We start from the raw sequence: 15381 nt of genomic DNA on the forward strand, positions 1-15381 counted from the left end.
CCATACGCCGGTGGCCGTGTCGGGACTTTCCCAAGGAACGGTAACAACTTCCCAGATGTCCCCCCCCCCACCCCCAAGGCCTCTGTGAGGGTCACAGTGGGGGTTAAATGAGGCCGGTGCAGTGAAGCGCAAGGCTTTGCTAGACAGACCATAATGTAGGCTAATCAATAGCATAATGAGGTCCTGGAAATGGAGCGCTGACGCAGACATTCATAGTTGATAACTTTAGGATTTAATGATTTGCCATTGTTGGGTAATCATCAGTGTGTTTGCAATTATGCACGCCGCCATCATTTACAAAGTTGGTTCAGAGGAGGTTATAGATCTTGATCTTCACGACCAGATCGATATAATCTGCGACGGACACGTAAAACATTCATCCATGCTTTATTGTTGTGTGGATACATGATAGAAAAATAACAGCACAAACAGAAAATACATTGCTTAAATGAATTTTGATGACTTTGTTTTCAGACGACATTCAAGACAGACCCGTAAACATTTCACATCGCACCTTTAGCACCAAACGTGACGTTAAACCTCACCTGAAAGTCATGCTAATTAGTTTTGTCATCAATGATCCCCCATTTTTTTTTCTTTAGACCAAATAACTCAGATGATTTGATTAAAAAAAAGAAAAGCTTCTGAATTTCTGTGTATCCATGCACATGCATTGAAGACTCTCCGTAATAACCCAGGCTAAACTTAGCTCCAACCCAACATATCACTGACCACGCCACTTTGCTGACATCTTTTTCACGAATGTAAAACGCTACTCATGCATTCAACGACACCACAACAGCACAAAAACAATTTGTTCCTTCGTATTAATTTGCCACAACGCGTTGCCGTTGCCGCGGCGCTAGCCTGTTAGCTAAGAGACACGCCAAAGCGATGCCGCCGATTTGGGTGAAGGCCAATCCGAGCACGGTGGCGGCGATGTGGAACACGTTGTCGTTGACCAAGCTGAAGACTTTGCGGAAGCATCCGTGGGGGTGGATGCCGGCGGCGACCACGCCGTCGTTGTCCTCCGAGGGCAGCGGCCTGTTCCTGCAGCCTTTGCGCCGCGTGCAGCAACTGTCCGGCAAAGAACCCACGGAGGCGTTCTCGTTGGGCAGGAAGGTCATATGCTGGAAGGCCCAGTCCGACGTCAGCCAGTCGCGCCATCCTTCGGCCCCGCAGCACTGCAGCGCCCTCTGTAGGCTATCCAGCGCGTCGGCACGGCCTTCATCCTCGGTGTATCCGGCCACGGCTCGCTGGAGGCCGCTACGAAACCCCCCGGCGATGTCCTCCCGGTAGAAGAGACCGCAGAGTCCGCTGGACAAACCCGCCACCAGCGCTGCCAGCTGGAAGAAGCCGTACGCCCTCAGAACATACGGGAGGTTGGCCGCCACCCCGAGACAACCCAGGAAGCCCCAGACGGTGACGGCCGCGCCGGTGACCAGCAGAATGACGGGCGCGTTGGGGTAGCGGTTGGCGGACAGCAGCATGAAGTCAGCCAGGGAAATCTGCGCCCACACGCCCAAGGTGAAGAGAGCCAAGCCGGCCGCCCAAAAGAGGCAGCTGAAGGCGAGAAGACCCAGACGGAGGAGGTGCATGACGCCCACCGGGCGGCGACGAGGGGCAGCCACGGCGGGCAGAGGAGCAGGGGGCGGGACCTGGGATATCTCGGGTGGCGAGGAGAGGCGGCGACACTGCTGGTAGAGGAGGTGGTGGTCCTCCTGCTCTTGGTAGGGGGGCAGCAGGTAGCCGGGGATGGCGGAGGCGCGGCGAGGGTACGGCGGAGGTGTGAGGAAGTTACGGCTTTGCGGGGAGGACAGTCTTCGGATGGCTAGCTGCTCGTGGTCCCGCTCCACAGCATGCCTGCTGGGGCTGGGCCGGGCGGAGAACGACTGTGGACGCAGTGGCGAGCTCATCATCCCTGCTCGGGCTTTATCTCCTCTCCATTTTACGCCCCCTCCTCTTCTTCCTCTTTATGACCGGTTATTAATCCGCCACCTGCGCCTCCGACGCCGGTCGTGGCGTAAATCACGCTGACGGCCCGTGTGATGTCTGCGGCGTTATCTGCATGCGCAGACGTCCCCCCGACTTCCATTTTGTCCGTTTATTCTCGGCGTCCTTTCCAAATGAACGGACGCGTGGCGAGAAATCCGGACGTCGGTGCTCCCGCGCTCAATGAGAAAAGACTCGACGGGAATCTACTCGTGCACACCCTCTCCCGGCGTGGCGGGATTTAACTCGTTGTGTTCTTTTAGTAGCACAAATGCGCTCGTAAAATTCGGACATATTGGAAATTTCCATGGGGTTCGGAATATTAAATACTTTCCGAGCAAAACAACTCGAAGCAGATTTCTTACTGGCTATACGGAAAATATACACAGCGAGTGCACATGATCAGTGTTTTCCACCACAAGAGGAAAAATTCAAATTTTCATCAATAATGCCACCCACGTTTTATGTGTTCTGTGTGATTACCACGGAAATGACTCACCTGACACACTTGAGATTTAAGAGCTTCCTCCGCCGCCGTTCTGGAAATAGCTGTGGTGAGCAAATGTAGAAGCCAGACACCTAAAATGATGGCAAACAATGAAGATAAGACAAGATAATGAAGTCCACCCGAAGACAGTGACGTTACCTGCAGGTCTTTATTCTTGCTTTTGGTTAATTTCTCTTTTCAACTTTCTGCTCCAAAAACCTGGAAGATGATGCAACATCATGAAACGGCTTTTTTGTTTCATCATGGTCATTTAAAACGTCTCGGCTAATTAAAGGTTAAAAACAATGAATACTTTGGAGGGAAAAAGGTAACTTTACTTCGTATCATTTGCTTACATATACCCTATTATTGTGATTTGCGCAGAGAGAAAATAACATTTAAGTGTCCAACGCGGCGTTCAAGTCCACTGTCATTGGTCGATGTGGTCCACGTGCGTCTCCATGTGTTTCTTGAGTTTAGCCTTGGATGCGAAGCTCTTCCGACAGACGTCGCAGTTGGGCTTGGGCGGCTTGGCGACGCCCGAATGGCCGCGCTTGTGCCAGGCCAGCTCGGACGAGCTCTTGAACCTGAGCTGGCAGGCGTCGCAGGCGTAGGGTCGCTCTCCCGTGTGGACGCGGCGGTGCAGCTGCGCTTCGCCGGGGGTGAGGAAGGCTTTGTCGCAGTAGCCGCAAGGGAAGGGTCTCTCGCCCGTGTGGATGAGGTGGTGTCGGGTGAGCGCCGTGGCTTTGGCGAAGCCCTTGTTGCAGTAGGTACAGGGGTAAGGCCGGGCGCCGGTGTGCGACACGGCGTGCTCCCGCTGCGTCTTCTTGCTCTTGAAGCGCTTGGGGCAAAGCGGGCAGCCGAATGGCCGCTCGTCCGTGTGCGAGCGCTGATGTTTGGAGAGCTCGCCCTGGGACAGGAAGGCCTTCCCGCACTGGGAGCACAGGAAGGGCTTCTCGCCCGTGTGCATCCTCTCGTGGCGTGCCAGCACCGAGGCCAGGGTGAACTTTTTGGTGCAGTGCGAGCACTGGAAGGGCCGCTCGCCCGTGTGCACGCGCAGGTGCTTGACCAGCATGAAGCGCAGCGAGAACTGCTTGCCGCACTGGCTGCAGCGGTGCGGGCGCTCGCCCGTGTGCGCGGCCATGTGCCGCTTCACGTCCGAGCGCCGCGTGTACGTCTTCTCGCAGCGCGGGCACTTGAACTGTCGCTTCACCTGATGCGTCTGCCGGTGCAGCGAGCGCGCCGCCAGCGAGTCGAAGGCCTCGCCGCACTGCGGGCACACGTAGCGCTTGGCCACGTGCGACTTCCTGTGCTCCAGGAGCTCGTCGGCCGAGGCAAAGTTGCGGCTGCAGATGGAGCAGATGTGCGGCAGGCGGTCGCCGTCCGAGTGGCTGCGCTTGTGGTGGGCGGTCAGCGCCCGCAGGTTAGCGAAAGACGCGTCGCACGACGAGCAGGTGAAGGAGACGGCGGCGGCGTGCGACTTGCCCTGGTGCTTGGCGAGGTCCCACGAGTGCTGGAAGGTGCAGTCGCACTGAGAGCAGCGGAAAGGCCGCTCGCCCGTGTGGGTCAGCTGGTGGCGCCGCACGTCCGACGTACGCGTGAACGTCCTGCCGCACGTCTCGCACGCCAGAGCTTTTTGCCTGCCGGAAGCCTGGTGGGAACTTCCGGAGCCATCGCTAACCGGCGCCTTGTCCGGCTGCTCCGCATCTCCTTTGGGGAGAAGCTTAATAGATGTGAAGATTTCGTCCGATTCGGAAGGAATTGGGGCCACTTTGGATCCTGACAGTTTGCCGTAGTCCTCGTTGCGAACGCTCTGCATGTGGAAGTGCGGCGGGCTGTCGACGTCCGAGTGGTGGAAAGGACACTGCGAGCATGTGAAGATGATGGAGGTCATCTCATCGGAATTGCCTGCGGGTGGTATCATATATGTCACGGTGCAATATAAAATAAAATATTTGTGGGGCTCGCAGGATCACACGCTTACCTTTGTCGCTTCCTTTAATGGCGATCACAGACGAGGCAACTGGGTGGTTAGATTGAATGCTGCGGGACAAAAGTACATTCTTGTAGACAGTTTCACTTCTGGCCCAAAAAGAGCTGGGACAGGATCCCCGCTCCACCTTACCTCTTTAAGTCACACCAGCCGGTGGAAGCTTCTACTAGTGGAATGGACGAGTGGTGTGTTTCACCAACAGGAGGTTCCGTGGCATTAGTTGTCACGTCGTCTTCTGCAGAAAGCTCCTTCGCTTCGGTGTCAGGCTGGACCCCATCCTTAGCCTCCTCAAAGACATCTTGAATTGCAAAATGCTGGCTCCTCGCTGTTTCGCTATCAATACTATCCTTTTTCAATGCAAATGTTTTGGTCAGCTTTTCCAGCGCTTTGGCCACGTCCGTGGCGTCCTCCGCGGGCGACACCTCCACCTCGTAGAGATTCGTCTGACCTTCGGTCGTCACTTCTTGGACGTCCACCTCGGTGTAGATGGTCACCACGCTGAACTGCTCAGGATAGAGGACGTTGGAATAGTTGTGCACAGACTCCGGAGCCAGGGAGATGTTTGATTTTTGAGAGGGTGGGATGGACAGAGCGGACATGATGCAGCTGCCAATCGTGGATGAGGGGCCGTCTGGGGGAAAAAGCAATAACACGAGTTACGAACTGAAGCATCAGGATGAAGATTCCAAGACGCACTTACGCTGTATTTTAAAAAGTCCAGCAGTTCTGCAGTGCTCAAAGATTAAAGGCAGCTCTTCTGGCATGGACCGGACGCACTCACCCAAAATGGCGGGAGCCGAGCCAAGCCAGGCTGCCGTCTGGAATCAAAATGTGTAAATTCCCTGATAGATAAATGAATAGAAAATAACAAGAGAAAGTGGACTCAATACCTGCTTGAGGTCTGGTACTGGGATCAGATTCTCTAATTTTGTGAGCAGCTCCCAAAGTAACGCATGTAGGGCTGCATCGTACTTTTGGCCATATTCGACAGGGAACACCTCCTATAAGAATATAAATATTTACAAAAATGATAATTTCACAATGTAAACATTTGTTGACCCGACCTGAAAGAAGTAAGCTCGTTCCGCCGGATCCTTCAAGAGGCTCTGAATCAGAGCGACGAAAGTGGACTCTGCTGTTTTCACCTCGTGGTCGCTCTGCGGGCAAACGTTTATTATACACATGAACTAAAATAAGAAGCTGATGATGTCATTCCAGCACTTACATCTGGAGCTACTGGGAGTCTTTCTAAGTGTCTGTGGATCATCTGAGAGTCCACAGAGCCCCGGGCAGAACCTTTGCACAGCTCTAGGATCAGCTGAACAGGAAACATCAACTATAAGACTCTTGTTTCATTTCAAAATAAATGCAAGTACTGTATACCCTTGCTCTGAGGCCCAGGATGAGCTGGTCTCGCTGCTTGTGGTTCATCAGTTCGGGCACCGCCTCGGTCACAGCGTACACAAACTCCTGGAGTTTCTGGTAGTTCATCACATCTTTCTGCTGGGCGAGTTGCCACATGGCAGCTGAGCACAACTGCAAAGGGGGCACCAGTTGGCGGAGGGTCGACAAGGGTGGGACAGCTTCTGAAAAATACAATATTTAATAAGGCATTCAATATGATTATTCTTCAAATATCAATATAATTGCAATGTCATTTTAACCTATACGTGTGACTGTTTTTTAAGATGTTCACAGGAAAGGTAGAGGAATAAATTGATCATCTATTTTACCTGCTCAAAAAAACTAACGCAATACCACGAGCCTGAGTGACTTGCTACATCATTTTGAATTGACACCGCCCGCTATACAGCAAGCTAACATAAACAGACAACACTAAGAGTTCCTTTTTCAAATACCTACGGTTCATTTTCGATATTTTTTTTTTTCACAAGAAGGTCAAAGGGTTTACAAAGTCTTCCGTGGTCTTGATAAAAAATATTATAAAAGGTAATGTTTTAATTTGCGGTTAGCATGCGCTATCACGACGCAAGCATTCTTGTCCTCAAAGTCATTCTCCGACATTTCCGCTTTTCAAAATAAGAGGGAAAACAAACTGACTGTTCTTCAGAATATGATTTCCACAGAGTACTTCGTAATTGTGATAATTTTGAGACATTTTTAAGCTCAAAATCAGAGACAAGTTCTTTTTCGGCGTGAAACAGATGTTTGTCCCTCGCTTCAAAATAAAACGAGAATTGTCGTCCTCTCGCGAGGTCACGCGATATTACAATTCTTAGTCACATGAAACAGTCATCATTGTGCACATCCTATCTGCTTTTTTTCCTCATCTTATAAAGCCGAAGAAATTTAATCAGCATTTAAATAACTGACGTTTTGTAGTAAGAGGCATGGACGAGGACGGACTTCCGATTGTAGGCTCTGGAGTCGATCTGACGAAGGTTAGTGTCAAGTTAGCATGTTAGCCTAGCCAGGAAATGAATGTAAACAAAATGCATGTCAAACACAGTTGTGTTTTTAAAGCAACTTTTTCCACTGACAGCACCCCCTTGCATACATTTTGAACATTTTAACACCTATACATTGATGTTACATTTCCTACCTTAGGTTCCTGCCATTCAGCAGAGAAGAATTGTTGCTTTTCTCAACCAGTTCATCGTCCACACGGTTCGCTTCCTCAACAACTTTTCCACAGTGTGTGAAGAGGTTTGTGGATTTTTCCTCAGACGTGTAATCCTTAAAAAACAAAAAATAATATCTTGAATTTTCCTCCACAGAAACTTGCCAATGTATCCCTGCGCATCCAACAGATTGAGACCACGCTGTGTATCTTGGAAGCCAAGGTTGGTTCTTTCTTCTTCTCCTTTTGTACATCTCCTCCCTGATGGAATATCATCCAACCGTGAGCAGCTGTCCTCCATCCCTGGACTGGAGGACGTCACTGTAGATACAATCAATCAAGGAGTCCAGACCAATGGCACCAGCACTTCTGATCCTGGTCTGACAGAAGGTCCACCTGCTGTGATGCTTCCCCCTCTTGAGGTACAAACAGGTCATTAATATACAGTTATCTTTTATTAAATATTTACCGTTTTCTTTTAGCCATCTCACGCTGTCCCAGATGACGTGACGACGCCTAAAAGCGAGGAGACAAACGTCATGACAGTGGCCAAGGATCCACGCTACGCTAGATATCTGAAGATGGTTCAAGTGGTGTGTGAAATTTTGTATTATCGCTCTCATACTTTTTCAGATGTACCATGTCAGACGTTTGCAGGGTGTTCCCGTTATGGCCATCCGGAATAAAATGAGCATGGAAGGTTTGGATCCGGACTTGCTTGAGTGAGTTTTGCAAATGTCCTCCTTTGAGTTTTGTTGTGTTTTCCTGCTTTAACGTGACACTCTCCTGCTGATGGCAGCAAGCCCAACGCCCCCGTGCCGGATGTGGGAATGAAAAACAGCGAGGAGCTCGATGCGAACGCTTCAGATAGCGAGTCGTCCTTCAGCGACTGATGTCGAGATGCTGGCCATCTGATGAAGAGAGCAACCTGGGAGCGGGCTAGCAGATGCTAATGTGGAGAATTAGCCAATTGCACAAGCTCCTGATAAAGCATTTAGTAGTTATTCCACTAAACTAAATGTTGGACAGTCAAAATGTTCAATGAGGACGTTGTAGTTCTCTGTGTTAGAATCGCATTTACTAACATTTAACTTTTTAAGATATTTTCACCCTAAACGTGGGACATGACTATTGTTATTTCATAATGGTAAAAATTGTCCATAGAGTGAATTTGAAGAAAATGGATGGAATTTTGTGGTGGACAATAGCGGTACTTTCAGAGAATGATTTCTGTTTTAACTGTCAACCTGAGCAACATTTGTTAACTATTAGTGCCTAAATAAAATACAGTGATGCTATTTCATAACGTGTTTGAAATTATTTTGTTGAACAGTAACTACCATACAGAAAACCGCCACAGGAGGGCGACAAAACACAACTTTCATAAATTCGTCAATACTTTTCTAATGTATATATGTATAATGTAGGATTAAATTTTCTTATTTGACATTGATTTATTATAAATGGACCTTTTTGGAAAAGTTTCAAGTCAAACACATTGCCGCTGGAGTTTGTTTTATTTGTGCAACTAGCGTAGCAAATAATAATAAATTACTTAATGGCTCATAAAGTACAGTACTTGTATTCATAGATCCTGAGCAGACAATGATATTTTTTTTACATGATTAAATACATGCAACATTTAAAGCACCAATCCGAAGAGCACATTGCGGAAATAACATTACTCGGACATACAAAAGGTATCCTTATTATTATTATTATTCACATTTTTATCCTATCTCCTTACAACTCATTAATTCTTTCAAATATCACAGCAAGGAAAGAGGCAGCAACTATTAATGGAAAGATTGTCAAGTGTATGCGCCGTTGTAAAACATGCTGATTAGAAAAAGATTTGTGTACAAATGGAAATGATTCTTTCGTAAAAAAAAGAACCATGACAAACATCACAGCACTGGTTAATGCACTTAACGGCTTGTTGCGGCTCAGAAGAATCTCAAAATGCACAATTACAAAAAAAACCCAGTGGTCTTAATTCTCAATGATCTAAAATCTGATGGAAGTAAACATCTTCACGCACCTTGTTCAGCGACTCGCTCTTGTCATGCTGGTGACTGCAAGTAAAACGCGGCGTTTCAAAAGCCATCATCACACCACCCTTTGGAGGATGTAGAGGATGCCGACGTTGTCGATGGTGATGAACGTGGAAAAATCAGGAGACACGTGGACCTTCTTCAGCGCGCTTCCTGTTGGATTGAAGGTCTGCAGGGCTTCGCCTTTGTCCACGTCCCACCACTGGACGAGATGACAGATGAGCTTCGGAAGCGTAAAACGTTTGCGGTGGCGAGTGGTACCTTAACGTATGCGCCCGTGGACACCAGGAGGGAGTCGTCCGGGGAAAAATGCAAGTCTGTCACCCAGCCTCCGTGCAACGAGTCTAGCCCGTCCTTTCCGGCCCGTGAGCATATCTTCAGCAAGGAGCCTTCTGCAACACTCCACAGCTGTTCAAGTAAAAAATAAAACATGAGACACGGCCGGTATTCCTGGATGATGGGCTAAAAGAACCTACCCGGATCTCGCCCCTGTCGTCCCCCGTCGCCAGTAGTCGCCCGTCCCAGGAAAAGCGGCAACTCCGGACGCAGTCTTGGTGCCCGCAGAGTACGTGGACACAGTGCCAGGACTCATTTTGCCACACCTAATCAGTCATAACAAAAAACACTCAGGGGGGAAAAAAGTATGGAAGAGCAGAGTGTGGCGTTAAAGCTCGGACCTTGGCAGTTTTGTCCGCAGAGGTGGTGGTGAAGAAACGTCCGTCCGGGGAGACGTGACAAGACAAAATGGCTCCCCGGTGAGCCTCGATGTGCTGCAGCTCCTCGCCGCTTTCCAGGTCCCACACCTGAGTGAGAGAAAGAGCCAAGTACTGTAATTTCCTGAGAAGATTTTTTTTTATGAGTTCTTACCTTGACTGTGCCATCAAAGGAGCAGGACAGCAGTCGCGTTCCAGCTGGCGACAGCAGAGAGAAGCATCGCACTTGCTCTTTGTGCCCCCGCAGCAATAAGCGCTCGAGCGACTGCCACCTCCACACCTGCACACGCAAACGCATCAGCAATGGCAATCCGAGGGAAGGGGCGAGAAGGAGACGAGGGTGCCCACATTGATGGTGGTGTCCTCGGATGACGTGATGAGCGTATGGCCGGCGTGGAAGAATTGACACTGCAGTACCGTCTTGGTGTGACCCAGCAGGGTGGCGAGAACCTTCCCGGAGGGGATGGACAAAATCTGTCCAGACAACACCGACATTTAGGTGACTGTCACCCGAACCACAGAATGAGATCCAAACGTGTAGGATACCTGCACGGTGCCGTCCTCGGTGCCAAAGGCCACGGCCAAAGGCTTCGAGCAGAGACACGTGCATCGGATCCGCGACGCTATCTCCTCGGATTGAAAGATCAGCGAACCCGCTCTGCCAGCGCACACCTCCAACGCACACCACGCAGTCAGTCAAGCTGTCAATCAAACTGCCACGTTGCCGCCGACTCACCTGCAGTCTGTTGCAGTTGTCCGCGGCCGAAACCATAAACTCGCCGTCTTCTCCAGGATTAAAGAAAGCATCCGAGTCTCTCTTCAGGCGCACTGCAGAGGTGACGTGCACTTGATTTGTCTCCCATAGCTGCAAAAAATTAAAAAATCATTTTATTTTGACAGTTTCTGTAGCGTCATCGACGTAACCCTGAGCACGTCTCACTCTGACGGTCTGGTCGTCGGAGCACGAGAGAAGCTGCGAGCCGTCGCGGGAGAACTGGACTCGCTGGACCCAACTCAGGTGACCGCTGCAGTCGGCCATCTTTTTATTCTCCTCCAGGTCCCACAACTGCAAGACAGGTTTTAGACTTCACTTTTGGATGGGATAAATGGAAGTTTCTCAAATTAAGTCTCGTACCTCCACCGCGTAGTTGGAGAAGGCGATGGCCAGCAGGTTGCTGGTGGGACACACGTCACAGTACTGCACCATACTCAGCCGCCCCGTTCGGATCTCTAACAGCACATGCAACGTCTTCACGTCCATCACCTGCCGCAAAAATAAAAACGACACTCAAGAGAACCGCACTGACGCCATTAATGACACTCACTCACCAAAATGGCGCTCCTGATGGCGCACACCACCCGCTTGCCGTCGCCCGTCCACGTGCTGCACTTGACTGGAACCTCCTCACCGGCGTCTGCGTACCAGTCCCGCACCTTGATGGTCTTCCACTCGTTGGCGGAGGACACCTGGAAGAGCTGGAGTAGGACACATAGCATTCGAGCATCTTTGCTTGAGAGGTGTGACTGACAAGAAGACATTTACCTTAACGGTGCCGTCATTGGAGGAGGTGGACAGATACGTGTCGTCGGGGGAGAAACAACAGTGGTTGACCGGCTCAACGTGGCCAAACATGGTGTTCTGTGAAGAGGGCTTGTTCAGGTTCCACAGCTGAAACAAGGCAGAGATACGTCAATTTGACCCTCATTGCAAGACCGGCATTTAAAGTTACACGCATGGTCCCGGAACAAATGAAACTATATTTACCTTGACGTTCAAAAAATTGTCATTGGAGCAAGTGGCCAGCAGGAGGCGCCGTGGTGTGTTGGTGAACTGGCAGTGGTTGACCTGCTCCTGGTGTTCCACCTCGAAGACTCTCAGCAGCATGCCGCGCTCCGCGTTCCACACCTTTTGATGCAAGGCATTCAAAATGAATGCAATAAAGTCATAAAATCCAATTTTCATTTTTACCTTGACTTTTCTGTCACTGGAGCAGGTTGCCAGGAGACGGTCGTCGGGGGAAAAGGCACAAGAGAGAATTTCGTCATCGTGGGCTTGGATCTCGATCAGCTTCTCGCCGGACGTGCTCCTAAAGACCTAACAGCGTGGAAGGGAAATATGAGGGAAGCGTGACGCTATTTGTCATTTGTATCACTTCCAATCAGGTACCTTGAGTGTCTTGCGTGCTCCGCAGGAGGCGATTTTTGCTCCATCATGGGAAAAGCAGGCAGCGTAGACAGAGCCCTGGTGCGGATGGATCACCAGCCGGGACAGGCTCTCCACGCTGCTCTTATTTCTGGACCCGGAGACAAATTGATGAAAACCCGTCCCGACAACATGAACGAGGCACGCTTGTTTGCTTACAGCCAATCAAAGTAGACCTTTCCATTTTTGGCCCGCTCCTGCGCCTGCTGCAGAGCCTGCTTGTAGACTTCCGAGACCTGAGGCTGCGACAGAGCCAACTGGACCACGTCAGGGAATGGATTCTGCTCCAGCTGGTGCCCGTTGAGGGACAAAAACTCCTGGAAGTGACTGCGCACGTTGCTATTCTGCAAGGAGGGGTTACCTCAGTTACTTGAGCCATCCTCCATTTTTGATGTTGCTTACCTTTTTGTCCAAGATGGCTCCGTATTCCACAAAGTCATTTATAAGATGAGCTGGACCAAGTATCTGGGCCTTGTGGGCGACCCAGTCCAGTGAGAACATGAGCGAGTACAGCTCCTGGGAAGGGAAGAGCACCTTCAGGAATATGGACGCGACTCCCTTAACTGTGGGTTTGTTACCTGGCAGAGATTGGCTTTGGCCATATGGTAGGTCAAGAACCGGATCCAGTAGAGGCATTCGTCGTCCTTGGAAGTGGGCGGAGCTTGGCTGTAGTGCTGCTGGTACTGACGCACCACTTTGGTGTGAAGGTTCTGCAGCACAAGCACACGCGTGTCACTAAAAGTGAACCTTTTTTCGACCTGCCTTCTATACAGACCTCGAGTTGGGCCCGATTCTGCTCCACCAAGAAGTCGAGTTGGAGGTCGTGGAGGTAGTATAGTTGAGGTTTTCTGTGATTGTCCACAAACAGAAGGGACTTGTTGACAAACTCCTCCAAGATGTCCTCCACCTCCTCGGGCTCCAGATCCCACAGGATGGACAACACCTGGAGAAAAAGCACCAGAACAAGATGTCGTTTGGTTCGGTTCTGATATATAAATGAGCCTGGTGAGAGTTTTTACCTTGGCGGGAATTTTGACGTCGGGCTCCAGCACGGCGAGGTCTCGGTAGAGCTCGCGGTGCTCCTCGGGCAGCACCTCGATACTGGCCGCCATGGCCTGGTCCAGCGCGTCGTAGTCATACGACGACGACTTGCGGATGCGCTTGAACTGCTTCTGCTGCAGCTGCCGCAGGTAGTAGCTCCAACGGTCTGGCTTTTCTTTCAGCAGCGCGCCGATCAGGGAGACCACCAGAGGGGAGCCTGAAGCAGAACAAAGGCATCAGAAAAGCAATTTTTTTGGGGGTAATGAGTTACCAGCAAGAAACGGGATTGCGACATACCTTTACATTCTCTCACGATGCTCCGAGCCTCCTCAGGCAGACCTTCTTGTGCACTTTTAGTGTACAAGGCGAGAATCTCCAGGGCTTTGTTGTCTTCCAAACCACTCTCAACCTCAATGACATATTTAGCACCTGAAAAAGTGTTGGTTTTTTTTTTTTTTTTTTATACACAAGGTGGTTTGGGAATCACTTACCGCTGACTGAGTCGGCGAGGCTTCTATTCCTGGTGGTCAGAAGTATGCAACAGTGGATATCGAATGACTTGAGCACCGTGCTGTCCCAGATGTCGTCGAGAATCAGCAGAGATCTGGAAACCAACAATCAAAATTCTCAAGGAATACTTCAATGTGATTATATGTGGCACAAATTCTTTTTACAGCTCATTTTCACCTGGGGTATCGGCGCATGACAAGGAAGCGCAGACGTTCCTTGGCCTCGTCCAGGGAGGTGGGAGATCGCTGGAGGGACTGGGAATCCAGGCTCTGCTCCAGACGAAAGCACAGCGCTTGGATCTTCACCAGCAGGTCGGCTTTGTCCAGCTGGCCGATGGACAGCCAGTGGATGCCTCCTGGGAAGCAGTCTATGGCACAGAAAGAAAAATAGAGGATATCATCTTCAAATCAGCGAGCGAGACACCCAGAGATGAATCACCTTCAATCAGTCCCTGGTCTCGGACAGCTTCCGCCGCCAGCACGGATTTTCCCGAGCCGGCCATGCCGAACACCGTGACCCATCCCGGTTCCTTCCGGAGATAGTGGAGGTTCTCCCGGATCCGGTTGATCATCTCTGGTCGGCTGACGAAAACCACAGGCCTCTGAGGGACCCCGCCTGCACTCAGAACTACTTGGACTGATAGAAAAAGGAAGGAATGGTCACACCCGCAGTTGAAGTTTTCAACTTCCTCTAATTCTCACCATCAGATGTGCTGTTGGAACCAGGAAGGTCGCCATGAAGCATATTGGCCAAGTCGTAGTATTGCTCTTTGACGAGAGCATTATAAAATGAGATAAAAGCATTGTTGTCCTTCTTGAGCAGGAGTTCCAGGAGCGCCTCTGCCTGCTCTTTCCTGTTAGGCTGGAAAATGACACAAAATCAGCACATACTTCAGCAAGGAACTTTTTTTTTTTTTTAATTCCACCAACCTGGGCGCTGATACGCTCCTCCTCTTCTTCGCTCAGCACACCGTCGCTGATCATGTGATCCATCAGGTAGGTGGGCTTGATGTCCTGTTTCAGGTTGCGGCGAAAGCGAAGCAGGCTGCTTCGCGCGCCTTCGTCCAGCATCATTGCCGACCATATAGGAACTTGTAGGACAAATTTCTGCAAGAGACACCCAAGTTGACATTTTTGTAATGAGTAGTAAAGATAAACAATCAGAAGCACTGACCTTCATTTATAGAACAAATTAGATTTTTTTGTTCCAATAAATAATAATATAATACTCTAAAAAGTATTTTTCATTTTAAAGGTGTGTTTTTTCTAGTGTGAGGTCTTAAGTCATGTTTCCAAGCAAAATACTGATTTTGTCTTGAAACAGGAACATCTTTGAATGAGAAAACCACACATAAAAAAAACTACTTTTCCCAACACTTTCAAAATTACATTTACTGTGTATATAAACTTGACCTCAAATTTGGAAGAATTAGAAAAAAATCATTGATAATTTTACAACTTCGAATCGAAAGTCTCACTGCATGTCAAGACAAGTTCCCCCAGCACCTGAGCTAAGAAACAAAGAAAGTAATGGCGGAAGGATACTTACGATTGTCTTCTTATCTCTACGAGGGAGAATTAATGTTATATTGAGTGTAACTGTAAATGAAAGTAACAAAATAATATAAGAAGTGCCCAAAAGTGCGAATTTACGATTCCTCGCGTCCACAGCCTTCTTCCTGGTCGACTCGCCCGGCAGGAGGTGACCAATAGTGTGCCAGAATCAAATCACGTGACGTATGAGGTCACCTGTTCTCCTTGTTTGTAACTGGGCAGAGTGCTGGTGCCTTTAAGAACACGTTGTTTGG

The 15381-nt window shown here is 49.6% G+C and overlaps 4 protein-coding genes across 5 annotated transcripts; 1 reads left to right on the forward strand and 3 right to left on the reverse strand.

Moving 5' to 3' along the window:
* Positions 1–127: 127 nt before the first annotated feature.
* Positions 128–2786, reverse strand: LOC125992132 (tetraspanin-7). The gene is made up of 2 exons (XM_068649586.1): positions 2639–2786; positions 128–2571 (listed from the first exon to the last, which is right to left on the reverse strand). The coding sequence occupies exon 2, from the start codon at positions 1917–1919 to the stop codon at positions 828–830; it is 1092 nt and encodes a 363-aa protein (XP_068505687.1). The 5' UTR covers positions 1920–2571; positions 2639–2786; the 3' UTR covers positions 128–827.
* Positions 2787–2792: 6 nt separating this feature from the next.
* On the reverse strand, positions 2793–6643 carry si:zfos-932h1.3 (zinc finger protein 84). 2 transcript variants are annotated; one of them, XM_049760739.1, is made up of 9 exons: positions 6534–6643; positions 5856–6058; positions 5698–5790; positions 5537–5629; positions 5363–5473; positions 5173–5290; positions 4605–5103; positions 4464–4522; positions 2793–4387 (listed from the first exon to the last, which is right to left on the reverse strand). In XM_049760739.1, exons 1-9 carry the CDS (start codon positions 6589–6591, stop codon positions 2910–2912), a joined length of 2712 nt encoding a protein of 903 aa, XP_049616696.1. In that variant the 5' UTR covers positions 6592–6643; the 3' UTR covers positions 2793–2909. The 2 variants fall into 2 exon arrangements, with proteins under 2 accessions (XP_049616696.1, XP_049616697.1); XM_049760740.2 differs by lacking the exon at positions 6534–6643 and adding an exon at positions 6336–6512.
* Positions 6644–6727: 84 nt separating this feature from the next.
* On the forward strand, positions 6728–8359 carry washc3 (WASH complex subunit 3). The gene is made up of 7 exons (XM_049760787.2): positions 6728–6874; positions 7041–7139; positions 7211–7276; positions 7344–7475; positions 7536–7646; positions 7711–7775; positions 7853–8359. The coding sequence occupies exons 1-7, from the start codon at positions 6824–6826 to the stop codon at positions 7944–7946; spliced, it is 618 nt and encodes a 205-aa protein (XP_049616744.1). The 5' UTR covers positions 6728–6823; the 3' UTR covers positions 7947–8359.
* Positions 8360–8551: 192 nt separating this feature from the next.
* apaf1 (apoptotic peptidase activating factor 1) lies at positions 8552–15292 on the reverse strand. Its single transcript, XM_049760733.2, has 27 exons — positions 15123–15292; positions 14504–14680; positions 14276–14435; positions 14013–14210; positions 13752–13941; positions 13556–13668; positions 13362–13493; positions 13043–13281; positions 12799–12966; positions 12602–12733; positions 12426–12539; positions 12183–12367; positions 11988–12114; positions 11790–11915; positions 11586–11726; positions 11364–11489; positions 11150–11296; positions 10956–11084; positions 10761–10886; positions 10557–10685; positions 10367–10492; positions 10169–10294; positions 9975–10100; positions 9785–9910; positions 9584–9709; positions 9369–9515; positions 8552–9309 (listed from the first exon to the last, which is right to left on the reverse strand). Exons 2-27 carry the CDS (start codon positions 14645–14647, stop codon positions 9163–9165), a joined length of 3750 nt encoding a protein of 1249 aa, XP_049616690.1. The 5' UTR covers positions 14648–14680; positions 15123–15292; the 3' UTR covers positions 8552–9162.
* Between the last annotated feature and the right edge of the window lie 89 nt (positions 15293–15381).

Source organism: Syngnathus scovelli, chromosome 22, assembly GCF_024217435.2.
Source record: "Syngnathus scovelli strain Florida chromosome 22, RoL_Ssco_1.2, whole genome shotgun sequence".
Classification (NCBI taxonomy): domain Eukaryota; kingdom Metazoa; phylum Chordata; class Actinopteri; order Syngnathiformes; family Syngnathidae; genus Syngnathus; species Syngnathus scovelli.

Bases quoted from the DNA above. Each gene is read 5' to 3' on its own strand.
- LOC125992132 (XM_068649586.1), bottom strand. From the start codon at position 1,919: ATGATGAGCTCGCCACTGCGTCCACAGTCGTTCTCCGCCCGGCCCAGC.
- apaf1 (XM_049760733.2), bottom strand. From the start codon at position 14,647: ATGATGCTGGACGAAGGCGCGCGAAGCAGCCTGCTTCGCTTTCGCCGC. The intron at 14,211-14,275 runs GTGAGAATTAGA...TTTTTCTATCAG, and splicing joins TTCCAACAGCACATCTGATG to TCCAAGTAGTTCTGAGTGCA. The intron at 12,734-12,798 runs GTCTGTATAGAA...CTTGTGCTGCAG, and splicing joins AGAATCGGGCCCAACTCGAG to AACCTTCACACCAAAGTGGT.
- washc3 (XM_049760787.2), top strand. From the start codon at position 6,824: ATGGACGAGGACGGACTTCCGATTGTAGGCTCTGGAGTCGATCTGACG. The intron at 6,875-7,040 runs GTTAGTGTCAAG...TTCCTACCTTAG, and splicing joins CTGGAGTCGATCTGACGAAG to GTTCCTGCCATTCAGCAGAG. The intron at 7,476-7,535 runs GTACAAACAGGT...GTTTTCTTTTAG, and splicing joins TGATGCTTCCCCCTCTTGAG to CCATCTCACGCTGTCCCAGA.
- si:zfos-932h1.3 (XM_049760739.1), bottom strand. From the start codon at position 6,591: ATGTCTCAAAATTATCACAATTACGAAGTACTCTGTGGAAATCATATT. The intron at 5,791-5,855 runs GTATACAGTACT...TTTCCTGTTCAG, and splicing joins TCCTGGGCCTCAGAGCAAGG to CTGATCCTAGAGCTGTGCAA. The intron at 5,630-5,697 runs GTAAGTGCTGGA...GTTTGCCCGCAG, and splicing joins GACTCCCAGTAGCTCCAGAT to AGCGACCACGAGGTGAAAAC.